The sequence below is a fragment of the Ambystoma mexicanum genome, chromosome 2q, assembly GCF_040938575.1.
Source record: "Ambystoma mexicanum isolate Mex_15411 chromosome 2q, UKY_AmexF1_1, whole genome shotgun sequence".
Taxonomy (NCBI): Eukaryota; Metazoa; Chordata; class Amphibia; order Caudata; family Ambystomatidae; genus Ambystoma; species Ambystoma mexicanum.
Window position 1 is genome coordinate 753,762,382 of NC_090924.1, and position 20,852 is coordinate 753,783,233.

Below are 20,852 nucleotides of genomic sequence, written 5' to 3' on the forward strand. Positions count from 1 at the left end.
CATAATTCCCCTGTTTGGCACAGCATAGTTTTTTCAGCACTTCCCTAATCAACAGCGAGTGCAACTCCTGTCTCTTACCCCTCATCCCAGACAACAATCCTACCCCATCTACCCCTGGTTGCGTGAACTGCGCCCGCCGTTAGGAAAGATTTCCATTTATATGCAATTTTTTCCTCCAGTTGAGAACCCCACCAACTTTTTGCTTTTGTCTGACCGTCCTAGCCTGACTTACCAGTGGAGCCCAGCCTTCTGCTGTACTCTGCTGGGCTTTTGCACATCTTGGTAAGGGGAAGCAGACATGCCCTTCAGACTGTCAGTACTGGGAGACTTTGTTTCCCTTAATCTTTCACTTTGTTGCCATTTCTTGGCAACATTTTATCAGTGCACAATGTAACTTCCAGTACAGTGTCCTGGGGGGGGTCTCATTTTTAAGGCCATAGACACCCTCGAAGGATTTTTGGTGAATGTACAAGTGTGCCCAGGACAGAGCTGGTGGCTGCTGTTACTTTTAAAGCATTTTTGACTCCTTTCAATGGTCCAAACCGCATTTACCGCGTTTGGCCCAGGACAGTGGCCAGTGCCTAAAACGGGCCAGGCCACGAAGTCCTTTGTTCTGTCTTTTGGCCGTTTTGTCCCTTTGCCTTCCCCAGGTCGAGCAGACCCGGAAAATTCCTTATTTGGTCATGCAAATCCCCACGCAAAACGAAGCGTTTGCGGGCTTCTGCATGCCGTGTGTGTGTGCGCGCACGCGCCCCCAGGATGTGGGCTGGAGCGGTCTAGTTCCAATACACATCCTGGGTGAAAGGATGTCTGGTGTGATGGGATGACTGGGACCACCGTGGTCCACGATTGGTCCACGTCTGGAATGGTTGAATGAGAGCAGATCTATTGGTCTCTCTCCGTTTTTGCACGAAGGAGATTTTGGATAAGACAAGGCACTCTAGACCTATTCCTGGTTGATCTTCTGAGGTCACACCAAATTTAGAAAAGAAGCCAAGTATTCTGAACCAAAGAAACAGATCTGTGGAACCGCTGGAAGGTTTGGCACCCTGACCACACTGTTGTCCTGTCAGAGCCCCCGTTTCTCATCGATAACAGAAGGCCTGCAAGGGCACTTTGACCCGTTGGAGTAGTGAGACTAACTACTCTCGGCACTTCCTGCTTAAGCTGCAAACGAGCCCCTTCGGAAGTGTTCCTGGAATGCCCAGGGAACTGACCAGCTTGTACGTGACCTTTGCTTTGGAATCAACATAGTCTCAAGTTTCGACTTGAGACTTTGGGAACCATAAGCTCTTGGTAGAAGCACTCTCCCGCAGAGTTTTGTACACCTAGCATTCCTAGGTCTGGAATTAGGACAGTCTGTCTGAACCAGAGCCTACGCGGTACCCGTGTCGGCCCCCCCTGTGGTGACAAGCTTTGTGGGTGCCTTACTGCTGAGCCCTCCTGTGCTCTAAGACGACCTGCAGTGGAACCGGCCAGATCCCTTCCCCAGAAGCAGAGAAAAGGCTACTTTCCTGCCACAGACTGGAACGCAGCCCCTGAAAGCCATAGAGATGCAAAACTGCAAGACTCGAACCTGTGAGCGAACTGGACTTGGCTGGCGAAGTTTGGTCCAGACTGCGTCGAGGGTCGGTGAGTACTTGCAACACTTACCGGTGGCCCCTGGTGCATCCATAGACTTTTACGCACGTGTCACCCAAGGGCCACTCACCTTTGTTAGGATAGTCTGAACTAACATCCTATTCCTGAAAATAGCTCTGCGCCCTGGTGGAGACCCTCCTCGAATAGTGGAACTATATTCTTCATCGACTTACCCCCGCCCCTTCCTGAGCCACTACAGCTCCTTAAAGAGACCCGTTTTGGACTTAAACGCACGATCGAGCGCTGACGCGCTAAATGTACTTTTAACACAAGGCTCCACACTTCCTAGGGATTGGACTGCCTATTAGTTAGGGTTTGGGTTGCTGAAGAATTGCACTGTCTGACCCTCTTCTGTTACAGGTTGCGGATCCATACTGGTTTAAATATTGCCTTAGGACAACAGTTACTGTATACATGTTCCCTAGTATATGGTTGTGTTAGTATTGTTAATATTGCTGTGGTTTCATCTTGTGATTGACTTAAAAAGGCCTTTAATAAATGTATATGTATTTTTGATATATACACCTGACAGAGTGATTTGTGGCGTCTGTTACTGTGTGTGCTCATTATGGACTTTTGATCACCCTCACCCCTCCAGAAACCTAATCTTGACCGCCGCCATTGCTCCCTTGATTGGTCTGGCTTGTCCAGAAGGTTACCATGTTCCAAGAAACCAGACTGGCCTTTTGAACCTCTGCCCACCAGTTCAGAGTTCAGAAATCCTTACCACCTGCATGCCCCTCAGGTTCTCCCGCCTCGATCAGCACCCTCTCCGGTTTCTTGCGGGCACCTTCCTTTATGAGGAGGCCCTGAACGTTGCTTTGGCCGCCTCCCATACCATCTTCCACTGACCCACCCCCGTGGCATTGGTTTCAAATAAGTGTCCGATCTCTTTTTTTTTTTTAGGTGGTCCCGGAAGACAGTGTCTTCGAGGAAGCCTTCATTACCCTGCCATCTTGAGATCCCCCTGCTGTCCCTCCTCCGCCCACCAATCCAATACTACCATTTCATGGTCTGACCAGGTCACCGTTTCCACTTTCAGGGACTCTTCCATGGCCACCTGCTCCCAGGGGAACAACAGAAGGGCAATTCTCGTGTAAGTTTGGTGTGGGGAAGAGAAGAAAGTATAACCACTCGCTTCAGGGAATTCAGATCGCCACACGTCTTCCCCAAAAATGGTCCTGAAGGAGCTGTGCAAAAGCCACATGGTCCCCTCTCGTGTGGTTTTACTCAATCCCCTTGAGCTGGACCTTGCAAAACAACCCTGCCGTTAGTGACCTCTTATATAGGGAATTAAATCCCTTTACATTAAGTGTGGCTACCTTCCAATTAGCCATTCAGGCTTCAGTTGAATCCTTTGCAACTCTCCCATGATAAAGCCGACTCCAAGCTGCTGCTGCAACTGAGCTTGCATATAACCCCCCTCCTCCCATTCCCCCTGCCAACCAGTAAACTCTACATAACTCGTTTGGGCAGCAACGTCCATCCAGGTATGTTGAACCCCACTCCTCCGAGACACCCCAAGTCACTAGGGTGACAACAAGCCCTCCCACCCCCCCAACATCAACTTCAGTAACCACACAAACATCCCCCCTCATGTTATAAGGTAATCAACAATTCAGTCACAAGCCCCCTTTTTCAACTCAGGGCTTTTGACGGACGCCTGGAGTTTCTTGGATTTTCTGCGGACCAATTCCTTCTGGCGACTTTGGGCTTTGTGAAGGCACTGTTAAACCGCTCTCGCAATCAGCGCTGGCAATCCTTTTCCTGAAAAGCCCCCGCCTTTCTTAGTTCCGTCAGCAGCAGGGTTGCTTACTCGCTGTGCTTAAGCTTGTAGTGCTCCCCCCCCCATATTCAAACGAGAGTGTAAAAGGAAAACACCAACGGTAGGGCACGCCTTCTTCCTGCAACCATTGTGTCAGGGGCCTGCATTTTCCAGCATGTGATACGACAAGTCTGGATAAATCCTTGCCATGGCCCCTTCCCAATGCAGGTCGCCCACCTCCCGGGCCCTACTCAAAATATCCTCCTTATCCCTGGAGTTGTGGCACCTCATCACAACCGAGCAGGGCCCCTTGGCTCCCCCTCTCCCTTCAGCTGCGATGGACCCGGTCAAAGCGTATTTCCTTGTCGAATGTCTCACCCATAAGTTTCTTCAGCAACCCAGACAATAAGACTTCCAAGCCCCTGGGCGAATCGGTGTCCTTACCCGGGAGACCCCATATCCTCAGGTTGTTCCTCCTCTCCCGGTTCTCCACATCATCCAGCTTGCTAAGGAGTTCAGTCTCCCAGCCCTCCAGTTGACTGACCCAGACCTCCAGACCCATGTCCACAGCCCTTCCATTGTGCTCCAAAGCTTACACCCCCCCTCTTCAACCTTTGTGACTCTCTCCGGGATGGCGTCCATCGAGGTCTGGACCTCTGCCCTGAACGCCTTCAGTTCTAGCAGGATCATCTGCGCATCCTGCCGCAGGGACCCCAGTCTGCCTGCTATCTCAGCTCCTCTGCCACCAGATGTCCATCTCGGGCCCTTCTGCCCACAGAACCCCGGCGCCTGGCTCCTTTACCTCACTCTTGCCACCTCGGCTCACAGTGGCGTGGTCCTGCATCACTATGTTCCTTGGGTCATCCCCAGGTGTGGCTCTACCTCCTTACAGTGCCCTCAAACACCAATGGGGTGTCCCCCTTGCCGGTAGGCTCACTGTTGGGCACACTTTCAGTTATGGAGGTGGACTGGGATTCTCCCCAAGAACCCACCTTTTGCCTCTGGGGACTGCCAGTCTCCTCACCTTCCTGCAGCCTCGGCCAGGTCACTGGCTTTCCCAGTCGTTCCTCACTGTCACTGCTGTCCCTCCCTGACGAGTTGCTCTGTCAGCGCCTGCCGGTCCGGGCTTGCAGCAGCGCATGGCGCAATCTTGTCCAATCACCACCTTCAGGCCTGGGTTCAGTATTCACTTAATGTTTCTCCCCCAACATTCCACCACCTCCTGGCCCGGTCTCGCCAGTGCTGCAGCAGCTGATTGCAGGCTTTCGCCGCCACGTCCTCAGCCCCTCCTCTCTGGGCTGTCTGGACGTGCAGCAAATGTTTATTTCGGAGCGGAGGGACTCTTGCCCCTCTTCCTGCTGCTCCTTGCTCACGGGCCTCAGCCCACCGCTCACGGCCCGCTGGGAGCCTCACACTGTTACAGTGGTTTCCTCAGCACCCATTGCAGCGGGGGACGCTACCTCTCTCCTCTCTCTCTTTTCCACCGACTGGGGGCTCAGTGCTGCTCCTCAGGGGTCGTGGTTGCCTCAGTTTTGCTGGTGGGGTGCAGAGCTACGTTCCTAGGCAGCCATCTTGCTCCGCGCCCCCTAGCGGTCTACACATTTAACTTTTTTATAGTAACACCACAATTCCAGCATACAGCTCAAACTAAACGCCTGAATACAATTGTGTGATTTTATTCAATTTAACAGTGCTCATTTGAAAAACTTCTAAATCATGCAAAACAGTGTGAACCTGCTGTGTTCTGGACAAAGATTTCAGCGATGAATGAAGTAACTAAAGGGTGATCTTCTTGGCAAATCGGGGTCTTGATGATTAAGGAAGCAGGGCATTGCAAAATATTAATATCAAGCAGCATACAGCCAAGAAGCACTTATCAGATTACTTCTGTACATACCCAACAAAACTCAAAATTGAAAGGAAGGTTGGAAGGGGCCAAAAAGACTCAATACCTACATTAGAAACATTTCTGCCAATCATGTAGCCACATCCAACAGCAATGCAGTACGAACTGATTTTACATACAACACAATGACTAGTTTATTAATTTAAGGTTAAAACACAGATTCCCATTGCTGGAAATATGTCTGTTAAAAAGTAAGGTGAACGTGCAAATAAAAAGAAAATATAGTATGTAATACTTCAAACATCAACATGTTTTCCAGACAAAAACAATTACTGCTAAGCAGCCTGTTTAAAGTACACCTAGACACATGCACCACAATAAATCAGACCCTTCATAATTAAGCACCATACTTACATGAAGAAGAAGAAAATGCAAGAAGTCCTTGACAGATTCTTTTGCAGTGGCTTGTAGAAAGGCTTCACGTTTGGACATGTTTCATATAGTATTTTGATTCTAGAGAAATACAAATGATTTGATTACCTAATTGGCACAGGTTAGACCTTTTCATGCTTTATAAGTGTTGCTTACAATAGCACTGCTTGCTTTTGTGAACATCAGAGCTGCTTATTTGAGGTAAGAAAAGCAACGGAGCAGACGGAAGCACAGCTATCTAGTAATACTTCTAATCAGGAGACCAAAAGAACATGGTGTAATGTCATTTGTGAAGATGTAGAGAAGTAGGACCTCTGTGCCTTGCTAATGGAGATGCATGCATTACTCATTCAAAAAAGCAAAATCTACAGGAGATATGTGTCCACTATGCGCATTCCAAGCGTGTGCCACACACCTTCCCCACCGGATTAATAACAGTTATTCTGAGAAAACCTTTCAGATATCCTGTTCTTTGCCCACTTAGGATACATACCCAATTCTATGACAAGAAAGGAGGCTCATATTATGCATAACAATCTTTACTCTGAAAACCACAGCAGCAAAGAAAAAACTTTTACAAACAAAAAAGTTGTAAAGAACAGAACTAAATAGAGTTCAATGTAAGGGAGCTCCCCAATCCATCATGGAGGACAGGTCATGCCCTGCAGGGGACCAATGAGCAGGGACCCTTCCTTATATAAGTCCATTACTCTAATCCCAACTCCTCTTTCTTTGCTGCTGAAATACACAGCTAAGTTACACCTCCTAGTTCTTACCTTTGTGTGGAATTTATGGAGTTTAGAATGTTATTTCGGTTACTTTATGTATATTGAAAGTGATTTAGGGCGCTGGTAATTACAGTCGCTTCGCCTGCCCATAAAACTCAGGCGGCGACACGTGGAATTTTTCCCCTCTGGGGAAGTTTGTTAATCTTGACGCGGCTGCCTCCAGTCCCCGGAGCCAGCCCACGTATTCTTAAAATTCTTTCCTCTTAAGGAAAGCTTGTTTATTTTGGTGCGGCCCGAAACCAGCGCGCATTGCCCACGTGTTCATTAAATTTCTTTCCTCTCAGGGGAGGGCTGGTTTTTCCGTGTGCGGCTGTCTCCAGTCCCCGGAGACAGCGCGCATTGCCCACAGGTTTCGTTAAGTGACCCGTGCGGTCTGTTTAAGCTCTGCTTCTTACCAACGCGTCTCACATCTGTAATGCAGCTCCGTATACCTTCATTTCACTTCACACGCATCGCATGTGTTTTTCTTTTAGACGCTGCTCGCGTTTGAATTCAGATGCATGCAGGCTAGGCCTGTTCTTGGGACCCGGGTGGGAGGAAGTTCCCTAGGCCCTCATTTCGTTGGTGGAGCTCTTTAATGAGCATTTCCACTACGTGCTGCTGTCCTCTCTTACATTGCAACACCTCCATGTTTTCTTTGTTTTGAGCCATTATATTCATTAGTATATATATATATATGTGTAGATATGGTTTCAGGAAGACTTCTGTTTCAGCGCACAGGCGACATAGCTCAAAGGGAAGGTTGCAGGTTTACCAGGCAGCGGGACCTGGGTTCGCTACCGCCATTGGCAGTGTACACATATGGATGTGTATTTATAGGTTTATGTATTTGTATTGACATGTGTATATATATGTATTTATATATTTAAAAATGGATATTTTATTTGGTGTTTTAATTTGATATTTTCAGCTTAGATTAGCACCAGTTTGCCCACTAATGAGCCTCATACGCTGCCATTCTGCTGTTTTTTATTTTCTTATTTGTTATTTGTTTATTTATTTATTTATTTAAGAGCTACTCAGGGCATGGGTGATTTGCCTTCACTGTAGGTGCCATAACCTGTTTCGGTTTCAGGTTCTGCCTGAGTTTCTATTGCAGGGTTAACCCCTCGTCTACTGCTGGGGTGAGCAGTTTCAGGTATACTGGCTCAGTGTATTCCTCCCTTAAACTTGGAAGTTTTTTGTTTAAGTGCGGCTGGGGGCAGATGTCATTATCCTCCCTGGAGAGGTACTGTCACCTGCTCGTTGGCAGGTTTTGCCTGTGTGTTTGCTGCGAGGTGGCCTCTCGTATACTGCTGGTTCCACACCCTGCTGGGGTGAACAGTTTGAGGTACACTTGATCAGTGTATTCCTCCCTTAAAGTCAGCAATTTTGTTAGCGTGCTGCATATGGTTGTTTCAGTGCCATAACCTGCTCGGGTTCAGGTTCTGCCCGGGTGCTACTGCGAGGTTACCCCCTCGTGTACTGCTGGTTATCACGCCCTGCTCGGGCGAGCAGTTGAAGGTGCACTTGCTTAGTGTTTTCCTCCCTTAAGGTCGGCAACTTTGTTTTAAGTGAAGCATATTGCAGATGTCATTGTTTTTCTGTAAGCATGCCATAACCTGCTCGGTTTCAAGCTTTGCCCGATTTCTACTGCGAGGTACTCCCTCGTGTACTGCTGGTTGCCACACCCTGCTGGGTGAGCAGTTGAGACGCACTTCCTCAGTGTACTTTGGCTAAACAATAGGTTTAAGTGATGACTGGAACACATTGGCATTTTCAGAATGGTCAGTAGCCCGCATAGCTCAGTAGGTATGAGCTTCTAATAAGGGCCGGGGGTCCGGACCCCTGTGAGGGCGTAACCCCTCTTTGGATATTTTTATATATTTATGTATTAAGTACTTTAAAGAAAAGAGTGTGTGGAGGTTGTTGTAAACAGACCCATGTGTGGGGGTTGTAACTTCCCCTCTAGCCACTGGTGTTAACCTTCGCCTTTTAGTTAAAATTCTGTCACCCTTTACCTTATTTAGTTTCAGGACAACTCAGTCCTTTCCTTAGGTTTTGCTTTTCCCCGTTATCAATTGCTCCACCCAATACCTGTGCTGATTAAACTACAGTATTTTCTCCCAACATGAGGAAGAAAAGATGATGCATTATACCTCTACTCAGGTCTGCAGGGCTTGAGGCTCTCTTTAGGGGGGGGACGCGTTTCCCTTACTATTTGTCCCTTTGGACATTCATTATTCTATTGGACTATTGGTGGAGACAGGGTCAGCTCGAGGGTAACTGTTCAGTTGTGTGGCATGGCAAGTTGAGCAACCGGGGTTCTACTTGGAGGAAGTGTTTGGAAACACTTGATGGTATCTGATAGACGAGTTGCCAAATAATGACTTTATGGCGCCTGCCCAGGGGTTTCCTTCCAAAGCTTGGCCTGTGGTTCAGCTAACCGTCTAACAGTGTGTTGCAATTTCTCCTCTGCTCGAGGAGTTCAAGCAGGCTTCTGTACCCTCAAGAACGTTGCTTAACCTCTTTCATTGTATATATATATTTATTTTCTACAGTGCAGCGAATAGAATGGGGTTTTCACATCCGTGCTGACCCTACGGATACTGGTCCCTAATTTGGAAAGGTCTAAATCAGTCTTTTATCCTGCTGAGATCGATAAGTGAACACCTCACACCACACACCGTTCGTAGTAGTGATAAGTACCACTCGTATACCTGAGGGTCATAGTACTATATAAGTGATGTTTTGCTATGAACTATGTGCTTAATTTTCCTTCCCCTGATTTCCTTAGTGGCCAGTCAGCCTCACACAAATTCAGAGACTCGGACCTCAGGGTTTGAGGGAACAGTGGTCCCAGATTTATTGCAAAACCTTTCATTTACGGGGCATTGATAATTATCCCAGAGTCCTTTTCCCCCTCATTCCTTTTCGCCATCCCTGAAGGAGATTGCATTATGATATACACCTTTTGGAATAAATCCCGATGGTTTCCGTTTCCTTTTTACAGGAGTTCTGGCTCGTGACCAGTGCAGACTCGCGCTGAGCATTTCCCTCCTGTCAGTTGCTTTCCTTTGCGCCAATTCCTGGTATTTCAATAAGTTAAGCTGAACCAGTCTACACTCAAGGAATTGGTTAAAAGTACAAGAGTGTATTTATTTTCTCTTAAGGGTGTACAGCAGGGCTTTAATGTGGTCCTCAGGGTAGCCTTCTTCTGGGGTTGCAAGGTTTTTCCCTTGGATAAGTGGTGAGGGTCCTCCTCCTTTGGGAAAGCTCAATATCCCTCGGTGGGATAGTGGGGTCTGGGAGTGATACTAATCTCCCATCCAGGTTATTCCGACCCTCTATCACGATGCATTCCAGCGTCTCTACATTAACTATCAGAAGGTGTCTGCCAGTGCGATTCCCAAAGGGCTGGGATATATATATTTAGTTAATGACTTGATTCTCCTAGTCGCCTGCATGGCAGGTGGACCCTGGGGTTTTCACAAGAGTTTGTTTTTGCAATAAGGTGCCAGCTCAGGGTGCTGTGAGCTTCAGGGATCTTCAAATTAGCTGAAATAGAGGTTAGACCTCTTCTGGTGTGCAACTTCAGTTTATCTGCTTAGCGATCAGTTCTTTGCAGTTTAGAGTCTTGCTAAGACTTTGGAATCTAGGAGTCCTCCTTCGGTTAGTTTTTTGATCCTCTGTGGGTTTTATCGCCCAGAGAGAAGGGAACAAGGTTCCAGCACCGGGCATATCTACAAAGAAGTTTACATATCACTATAATGGGAACGATTGCTTGTAAGATACATTTTTTCTCCTTGCCAAGTTTGGCCTCTTAGGGGTCAGGTGGGTAAATGTCTGCCTTTTGTCATGGTAGCAGAGTCCTTCTTCGCAAACTCGGGAGGTCTGAAGGTCTCCGGGTTGGCGGTTTGACAGGTTCAGCTTCTCAGGTGTGGCCCCTCTCTCTTCCATTCAGCTTCTGTCTCCAGAAGTCATCCTTCCTTAGTATACACATATGTCTTAAGACGATTGGGGGTTAGTCTTTGTTTTCTGCTCAGCTCAAGATGGGTCGTCCTATTACAAATTAATAAAATTACTTTTTACTCCCACTTTACCTTTTTAGGAAGATTTGTCTTTCCCACTGGGTAACCCAGTGTGCATATGGGACATGCTCTGTTTCTACTACAATATCTTCCTTTAACGCATGGGATAGAGCCCTACAAAACTTTCTCCCCTATGGGGTACTTTCTTTATCTCCACGAGAGCTGGGTGCTTCTTTGGTTGGCTATCTAGGTTCCCAAAGAGGGTATGAGCTTAGTGTTTTTAAGGATTGATTGGACAACAGAGGCGTTTTATTTCAGATGGGGTTTTTCCTAACCTATTAAGTATAGGAAAACTTTGTTCAATGTTTTCCCCTTCTAACCAGTTGGTTTTGGTGGCTGGTAGGGAACGCTGGAATTAGCACATCTTCATGTGGTTTTCTTGCAGAGGATTTGTCTATGCCTTATAAGTCAGTTATTTGGGCAGCCTAGTCTTGTGCAATTCTCTTGCAGTCAGCTGATTGATTTAATGAAAGCATTTAAAATATTTCTTTCCTATTATTTTATTATATTGTCTATTGTATTGATCATGTTGTACTAATGGGATGCAAGGGCTTTGAACTTGCATAATATGAGCCTCCTGTGTCATAGAATGGCTAATCCCCCACACTAATGTGAGATGGGGGTTTAGATTCTATTAAAGACAAGGAAGCGATTATTATCCCACCAACCCACCTTGGATATGATATGACAGTTATGACACGTATGTGCACAAGTGGTTCAAGAGAGAACATTCTTTGGTTTGTTAATTTTCCCATCCACCAACCCTTCCTGCTTGTTTTTACAGCTACGAGTTGAGATTCTGATCAAGAGTGTGGCTCGCAGTTACAAGTTATGGAGTGCGTGGTACTAGAGCTTCGCTGGATTTGCCTTCATCGTTTAGCATCTGATCGGTGCAGTGGACGTCTGGTTCAAGTCAGCTACAGAAAGAGGAGTTGGGATTAGAGTAATGGACTTGTATAAGGAAGGGTCCCTGCTCATTGGTCCCTTGCAGGGCATGACCTGTCCTCCATGATGGATTGGGGAGCTCCCTTACATTGACATTGAACTCTATTTAGTTCTGTTCTTTACAACTTTTTTGTTTGTAAAAGTTTTTTCTTTGCTGCTGTGGTTTTCAGAGTAAAGATTGTTATGCATAATAATCGCCCCCTTGTCTTTAATAGAATCTAAACCCCCATCTCACGTTAGTGTGGGGGATTAGCCATTGTTGGTAGATTCCATTTCAACAGGTACTCATAGTCTAACACGGTTTCTCCTTTACACTTGACCTTTCTAGTACAACGACAAACCATCGATCGGTTTGATCGTATGAAGCAACTTCTCCATAACCTGTATGGGTGCAGATATTCCTCTTATTCCTCATGGCGTTGTGGTCGTGTGCCTCTCGCCACTCCTCCCCACTTCACCCAGCTGATCCTCCGTGCTCCAGGTGATTTCGAGCACCTTTGGCTACTGGTGCGCCATTTCTGGGAAACGCTTGCACAGTGGTGTGTTATACTGTTACACTCAATCCAGCCGTATTGGATGTTAAGGCCATTAGCCCCCGGGTTACCAACACCGCAACCCGGAGTGCTAAGAAAAAAAAAAGGTTTATCATTCCTACAATGGGACGAGGGCTGCGTCCTGTTGTAGAAAGGAACTTTACCAACATGCCCGCAATGGAAAGAAAAGGCGGGGCCCCTGTTCTCTTTCCATGGCGCCCGTTCTGAGCAGTGAGTAAGGTGTGGCTGCGGTGGCAAGTGCTGCTGCAGCCGCAATTAGTTAAGTTTGAGGGAGGGGGAGATTAAAATATAAAAAAGGGGACGTCAAGGGGTTGGGGGAAGATGGCGGCAGGGGGAACCGGCTGTCAGGCGGCTTGGAATGCGGGCTTAAACCGGCGAATCAAGCCTGCGTTCCTAGCCACCTGATTGGCTGGCACCCCTCTGCCGGGTGCTAATGCTATTTTTAACGTGAAGCAGCAGCAGCAGACTATGTCCGACCACATCGTGCTTCAAATCTGCTCCCAACATTCTTTTTCTACTAAAAGCAACATGTGCATGCTGCGCAAGCTACATCATCTTTCTCCTCTTCGTAATGGCCGCCCTCATCCTCGGCACTGGTGTGCCCCCGAGGATTGCCATGGAGCCACACTAACAAGGCTCAGATTGGCTATCTGTGGATGAAAGCGGGCCTATCAGGAGTCGGTAGGTGAGTTAGCCGGCCACCTGCGCGAAGGCCCCTGCCTGGAGCTGGAGGGATCCCCTCTCCATGCTGCAGTTCCAGCAACTTTCACCCAGCTCATGCTGCTCATTGAACAAACCTATTTTTTAATCCCCTGCATTCAGTAACCATGAAATTCTGCTTCTACGCTGCACCGGTAAGCATCCCGGTTCGCCCCGTCCTGGACTCCAACCCTCTGCCTGGTTGCCTGCTGTATTATGTCTCCCTTGCACCCTAGATGAACTACAAACTGTATTTTCTGACCACCTGGTATAGGTTTCTACTCTAAATCTGATCGCTTTTTGCAGCCTTTAAGTGCCTTGTTCAAAATTCGTCTTTAAGCGTGCATTTAAACCCGTGCACCCTCCATTTTGTGCTGTATTTTAGTGCTTCATGGAAAACTCGAATGTAGGTGTGCCTTTAAATCTGTGCACTGATTGCCCTCCATTGCACACCTCCCTCCTCTGTACCTGCTAGGCCACTTGGCAAGTTCCTGTGCACTGTGCAGTTCCCTGGTTTGTCTCTCTCCCCACAATGGCACTCCCTTTCCCCCCTATCTACTCCAACTGCTGTTCCATCACTTATCCTACCTCTCTCACGAAATCTGGAAGAATAAAAGCAGAGAAAAGCTCTCCTGAACTCTAACCCAGGCCTACCTATTGCTGACACCTATGTCACTGCCACTTCAGGCAGACTATTACGGATATCTTCTTTTCTGTCCCCTCTCCTGACCAATGGACCCCCCCCAATATGGTCTCCACTCTCCCCTTTCTCCTCCTCACCCATTAGTGGCAGCACCAGGTGGGAAGTACTCCTGGCATACTTCTCATCCTCAAGGTGTAGCATTAATGTCTATCACAATGGCACTACCATGGCTCAAGTTTCTCAGCCTACTTCTCCTCCTCCTCCTCCTCAACCGGTGCCTGCCCCCTCTCATAAACTTCCTTCCTTCCTTCCTTCTTTCCTTCTCCTGCCACGCCCTTCTCCCCTCCTACCTCTCCACCCCCACGAGTACTAAGCACATGTACCCCCCCCCCCGCCTCCTCGGAAAACCTTCAAAAGGTGGTAACTAGCTTCACTTAGCTACTCTGAAAGCTCGCTCTGCTGTCAAACACTCCTCTGACATCTGTCTCCTTCTCGAAGACTATGACCTCGACGTCCTCGCTCTTACCGTGATGTGGATCAACACCTGCTTGGTCACTGCTCTTGACACTCTCCTTCCTGAGGGCTTCAAAATCCTCTCCAAACCCAGACCCAACAGCCCTGGAGGTAGAGTGGCCCTGATCGTCCCCAAGTGGGTATCTGCCTCCATCATACCTACTCCTCTTTTGAATGCCTCGTCTGTAGGCTTGGGTTGTCGCCTACCTCGCTCTCTCCATCGCCACTATCTACAGATCCTCTGGCCCCATCTCTCTTCCTCTCTGAATGGGCCGACCACGCCTACTCCCTCCCAACCTCTTCCTCCAAACTCCTCCTCCTTGGTGACTTCAACATCTCCCTTGAATCACCCACCGGTCAATTCCGTGTCCTCTGCGACTCCCTCTCTCTCTCTCTCTCTCTCCCCATTGTCCCTTCTGGCCCGACCCACACTGCCAGTCAAACTCTGAACGCCCTAATTTCTGGTGCCATCTCCATCTCTAATCAGTTTACCCTCCTCCTGGTCTAACCACTCCCTCCTTTCCCTCCCCCTTGGCCCACTATCAGAGCCACCCCAAGCACTGCCAAACTCCTCTGCAGTCATCCAACCTATGAAGCGCGTGTCAGTCGCTGCTTTCGCCTCCACCTTCATCCCCCCCCATCCAACGATGACTCTCCCAATTCTGTCCTTGCTAACCTGCACCTCTCCATCTCGAACATCCTTCAGACGGGGCCAAGGACGTCAAGAATCTGCCTAAAACCTGCCTCCAAGAACAGCAGCTGGTACGACTCCGATCTAGCATCTCTGAAACGCAGGTGCAGAGTTGCTGAAGAGAAGTGGCAGACTTTGGGTTTACCCTCTGACAAACTAGCATGCCGCCTGCTCCAAAGACAATATAGCTTGTCTATCCGCTCCGAGAAGCAGGTCCACATCCAAGCCTGCATTTCTGGAGCCACTAACACGGCCGAACCTTTCAGAATCTGCAAGGAACTCACTGATCCAGCTGCAGTCTCCACCTCTCCACCTCTCTCCTTCCCAGGCTCTCTGCACCGCCTTGGCCTCCCATTTCTCATCAAAAACTCAGGACATCCTGTCCTTACTCCCCTCCACTCCCGCGCCTGCTCCCCAACCTCTCTTGGCTCCCCCTCCTCACATCTCCCATCTCCCACCCCTCACGCTCCTCCCTCCTGCCCATAGCACCAGATGAGGTCTCTAAAGTGGTCCGCTCTATGAAACTCTCCTCCAAACAGGTCTTCACCTGCTCCTCAAGAACCATTAAGGACATCTCCTCTCTCGCCCCTGCTCTTGCTGACTTCTGTAACCATCCTTTGCCACTGGTTCCTTCCCGTTATCCCTCAAGCACTCCGTTGTGTACACTTTTTTAAAAAGCCGTCAGCTGTCCCCTCCTGCCTGGCTAACTATCGCCCTTTTTCCAATATCCCATTCCTGGGTAAACTCTTGGAGAAGCTGGTACTCCCCCAAGTGACCCTCCACACTGATCTTGTTGGTTGCCTTCATGACCATCAATCTGGATTACGGGCATCCAGAGGCACAGAAACTGCTCTCCTGAATACTCGTGAAACCTTGCTCGCAAATTTCATTCTCCTTGATCTCTCCTCTGCCTTGGACACGGTCAACCATTCTATACTCATAAAACGACCGACCCACTCGGCATCACTGACTGGGCACTGGATTGGCTGACTTCTTTCCTCATTAACCGCCCTTCCCAGCTGCAACTGGGCCCTTTCTCCTCCACCACCTCACTCTCTACCTCGGGCATCCTTCAGGGCTATATCCTATTGCCATGGTTCTTCAATATCCATCGTGCCCCGCTTGCTCCCCCAATTTCCTCCTCCTCTCATCACTTCCAGCGGTATGCCAATGACGCACAGCTTTCCTTCAAATTTCCCTGTTCTTACTTTTCCTCCTCTCAAAATTCTGGACTGTGTGCGCCATTCATCCATGGTGTGCAACTAACGATCTCCGTCTTAATGCCAGTAAGACAGAGATCCTTCTCATTGGGACACTTGTGCCTTCTTTTCCTCCTACCCTCTGGCCACCCTCTCTGCGCTCCCTATCCCCACCATCCTGTGAGGCCAAAAACCTTGGGGTTTCATTCGACTCCGCTCTCCTTAATCCCTCACATCATGGATCTTACTAAGAAGTTCCACTTCCAGCTCCACCTCCTCAAAGGCATTCTTCCTTTGCTCACCTTTCCCCAGAAGCTCAAGGTCTCCAGAGCTCTGATCCTCTCCAGGTTGGACTCCTGCAACAGTCTGCAACAGTCGCTTTCTCAATCTCTCTCTTTTCCCCTTATGCCCCCTCCAGCCAATCTAGTATAGGGCTGCAAGACTTATCCTTGCTCTCAAGCCCAAGAACAGAATCTCTCCAGCCCTAAAATCTCTCCACTGGACCCTCTACATCATCCACAAGGCCTTCTGGGACCACGCCATCTCCCTCCCTAAATACTCCCCTGCTAGAATCCTATGCTCCTCTAACTTTACTCTTTGACTGTCAAACGCTTCTCCAAGCAGAAAAGCAGAACATGGGTGGCAGTTCTCTCCTTGGCTGGCGCCTCCCTTTGGAACAGCCCCCCTGCTCCTCAGACTTGAGCCGGACCTCCTTAAGTTTCGGAAACTGTTAAAAACTCTGATGTTCTCTACTTTCCGTTCCCTGTTAATCACCCCAATCTCTCAGGATGAGGCCCTTCTTCTGAGTCGATACCAGCATCTCCCCCACCCCTCCTACTGCACTACACTTGCAGGCCCCTGCTTGGCAGCTCTGCATCCCACCCCTGAGAGTCGCCTGCACTAGCACTTAGCCTGAGGTTCTCCTCCTGCCCCCCCCTTAGCACTTCCCTCTCGGGCCCTCACCAGCACTTGTCCACTCCTCTGCTTCTCCCCCGCCCCCTATAACCCTTGCCCATCTCCAGCACTTTTCCTCACTGCACTTGCACGGACGAATGCCACAAGGCCTAGTAGGACCATGACTGTATTTTACGGTTTTGACATTGTTATTACTTCCCCTTTCCATTCCCATTTACCCTTGTGGCACTTTGAAACACAATTGTGTTGTATAAAGCGCCTAACAAATGTTCAATAAAATAAATATGCTGCATCCATTATAGCCTGCATAGCAGTCGATATACAGCATTAATAATTTCTCTAAGCAACCAGAAATTGTAGTCTCGCCCAGTCTCCCTGAGAATCCACTACAACCTTTATTGCATTCCACCTGTTTTACATCACTGCGTTACATCTTTTCCGGATTCGTACTCTAGCTCCCATTGTGTCTGTCTGTCTGACGGTGCAATGAAGCAATGTGGCGTAACAGCTTTTGTTGACTGGTCCTTCCATCTTTTGCCTGCCCAGGGGTAGAAATCGGAATGCATGGACCAGGAGCTAGAAGTAGCTCAAGGGTGTCAGGATTTTCCTATGATCAGGAGTTCCTCATCGCTACCCAGGAGCCATTAAAGCAAAGACTCTTGAATGAGCACAAATGGTGGCGTACGCTTAATGAATGACCTAAAATAAAGGAAAGATGGAGCACAAGAAGGTTAAAAGAAATAGGATCAGAAAAATGCTACTTTTATAAAAAAAAAAAAGTAGCTCCTGGAAGTTGTTGGTTGTTCGCTGTATTCAAGAGCTATATAGCTCCCAGCAATTTCAAACCCTGCCTGCCAGCAAAGTCATGTGTATACCCTCCTTGATGAGACTGTGGAAACTTCCTCTGGATGGTAGTCAGCACTGGTTTTATGCAACATCCCATTTCCACATAGATGTGCTTACATTTCTAATTGAACCACACTGTTCGTGACAATTACTTTTGGGAAACCTTCTCTTAAAAAATGCTTCATCCAGATTACATCCGGTATCTTAATTTCAATACACAAACCTCACTTCCACCCATTCACAGAAGTGATTGCTGAAGACCAAACTGGATTCTCCTGAGACTACTACTAAATCAAGGTGAATTCGCTCACATGGACTTTTGAAACAAGTCATGGAAAGAGTATTATGTGTGCTCTTACTTCAAAGCGTGGCACAATATGATAACCTCACAACACACCCCATCTTTTACCATACATCTACTCTCTAACCAGCTATATGCCTCCATATCCTATATTTCTTTTTTAAATCAGGCCCGTGACAGACTTCTTTAATCATTCACTCTTTGCTGCTGTGTGGCCAAATCCAAAGCTACTTTGGTTAGAACTCCCCACGCAACCAGCAGCACGTGTTCATTCAGATCATTGGATTAATTATTGCCCGCCTCCATTCTGCTTGTTAACCTCATCAGACAACTTGCCAATACAGTACCCACACCTGCAGAATACACCACATCCAAAGGGCACTCTTCCAAGCCCGTTTACCCGCCAGTTCAAACTATGTGAGGATACCTTGGTCAACCTTCTCCCAATATCTCTTTTAACAGTTCCTGATCTGTTCGGAATTTGAAAAAGGTACCCGCAGACAAACAAAACTTGGCGATTGCCCACTTCACTACCAACATCTCCTTTTTTCTTAAGGAATTAATTTGTTCTATACAGTTTAATGCCAGGGAGCAAATACGAAGATGGGTTCAGTCCCTACGTGCATGTGCAATCAATACTGCTCCTAGGTCCACACTGCTAGGGAATGTCATCCTTGCACCATAGTCTCAAAAGTCTGGCACTTTCCCCAGTAAGGACTTCAGTCCATAAAAGTATCCAGTACATGTATCTATCCATTCAAACATCTCACCCAGTCCCCCTCCACCCCGGTTCTTTAACGAGTATCACATGCATGCTATCATCTTAAGCCTATATGTGTGGGTTTTCCGTAATCTTTGGTCAAGAGTAAAATGAGCAGCATATTTGATTCACAGTTTTGATGAGGAGAAAAATAGATATACTAGTATATCCAATAGATCTGGAATGCAATAATCACGTATTATGGGCCAGATTGCTACGATTTGTTTATGGGACAATATCAAGAAGCCGTTTGTCTCTGCTTCTGTCTGCAGGGTTGCATCCGTCATATCATCCTTAAGCTGTATTCTGTATAGATAGCCCACGAGTCCCCCGAATGTGGAGTTGTCACCTCTCTGCAAGTGTCTTCCCACAGTCATTACACCAAAATGCATCAACAAACCAATCCTAACCTTGGGGGGCCCGAGACTCATCCATTAAGGGGGACATGGTGCTTTGCTAGTCACAATGCAAAAGCAGTAAAACTACAGGCTCTTCTTACTAGCAATTGGACATCGCCCCCAAAAAGCACATTTCCGGGTCATAGTCTGAATTTTGCAAAACATATCTACCCTACTAGGAAGGCGTGTTGACGAAGAAGGAAAATCCTTTCAAAAACAGCATATTGGATGGGTTGTAGGTCAGACAAGCGAATTTGCCATGTTTGCATACCCTTGAAAATAAAGCAAAACAATTTTTGTTTCTTTAACTCCATCATTCATGCCTCGGCTTGTGCTTCTGTGGAAAGTGCTTAAGGACACAGACTGTCTTTGGCACAGCTGTGGTCAGGTTTTGGAATATTAGTGGCATGGTGGGCCTGGGCATGCTGAAACCAAAGCCCTTCTACTGACTCCTTTTGGCCACAAACTGTCAAGTTCTATAGGTGGGAAAGCTTGAACTAAGAAGTATGTGCGTATGTAAGAGAGGGTAGGATGTCGACCTCAGCTGCCTTGGCAGCAGAAACTATGGTCCTGGCTTCCTATGGGGTTCTGGAGTCCTACTAGGACCTTTGATCATTCTAGTGGTGTGCAGGGCAGCAATCCCCTTCGGCTGAGGCTGGGCGCTCATCGCCCTTTCTCATCTTTTCATGCCACCAAGCATGATCACTGCTCTAATTTTCTCTCCAATCGATTACTGTTCTGCTCTCCTCATTCTGCCTCCCATCTTACTTCTCTTCGATTTTTCCAACTTGGCTAACTGCCTCTTATCCTCACTTTCACCACGCATCGCTAATACTTCATCTCAACCATCTATTTTGCTTGTGCCTTTTGATGCTCATATACTTTTTCACTTTATTTCCGTCCTCTACAAATGCATCCTTGGTCTCACCCCACTCATCTTTCTTCCCATATCTCTTTATTGCCCTTCGTTCTCAAAACGAATTCCTACTTACTGTTCGAAGACCCACCTGTGAATCATCCCTTTTTCGCATCCTCGCTCCAAAACACTAACGCCCTTCGCCTCTCCACTCGCTTATCCTTTTCTTTGCCTTTTTCAAACCAGACGAAAGCACACCTTCCCTCATCTTCTTCTAAATGAACTGACATCTTTCAGTTTCCTTCTTTGTTTGGATTAATTGGTCATCGGTACTTTCAATATTGTACCGTCTTTTATCATTAAGTTTAGTGCAAACACATCTCTGCTTTTCCAGAACAGCTCCTTAAGCTACAATGACTGCTACATGCACTGCTATGCTCCTTTCTCTGGTCTTCTCAGACTGCGGTCTTCATAAGGACCATCCTACTTAGAGCTTCGAAGTAATAAGAAATGACAGGAGGTTCTAAACAAATAACATAACTTGAGTCAGTCAATCAACATGTCCACGATCACCCGAGTCACACTTATGCCTGTACTGGAGCTCAGAAACAGCCTTCCATCAGTGTTCCTCACTGTCAACACATGTTGCACCTTCTCGCACAATTCCTAACAGGATTAGTGTGGCTTACTTTGCATGTGTCCTTCCATGTTTTACACAACATTACACACGTCTCGTGACCCAAAACACTCCCGAAGGTAGCTTTCAGTTTGCCCCCACTACTAACATCCGTTATGATGTCCGAGGGCAACCCAGCAATCCATCATTCTAGATTTCCCGCCCTCTGAAATGGTGTCCAGGAACCTGTTGGCATACGCCCAGATTCCAAAAGACGAGCACTCCAGATGATGTCAGTATTGTACTTCCCTTTTTTTTAAATATATTTTTATCGTCAGTTGTGATAATTCTGTATCAAGCATGCCAAAAGTTTA

The 20,852-nt window shown here is 47.6% G+C and overlaps 1 protein-coding gene across 1 annotated transcript in view; it reads right to left on the reverse strand.

Annotated features, from left to right (window-relative positions):
* The window catches only part of NCAPG2 (non-SMC condensin II complex subunit G2), a 1,155,695-nt gene that overhangs the window by 1,099,478 nt on the left and 35,365 nt on the right, over positions 1–20,852 (reverse strand). Inside the window, exon 2 of the mRNA XM_069647980.1 lies at positions 5,667–5,765. Within this exon, the coding sequence (XP_069504081.1) occupies positions 5,667–5,744 (78 nt within the window). The 5' untranslated portion in view covers positions 5,745–5,765. The remainder of the gene's footprint in view (positions 1–5,666; positions 5,766–20,852) is intronic.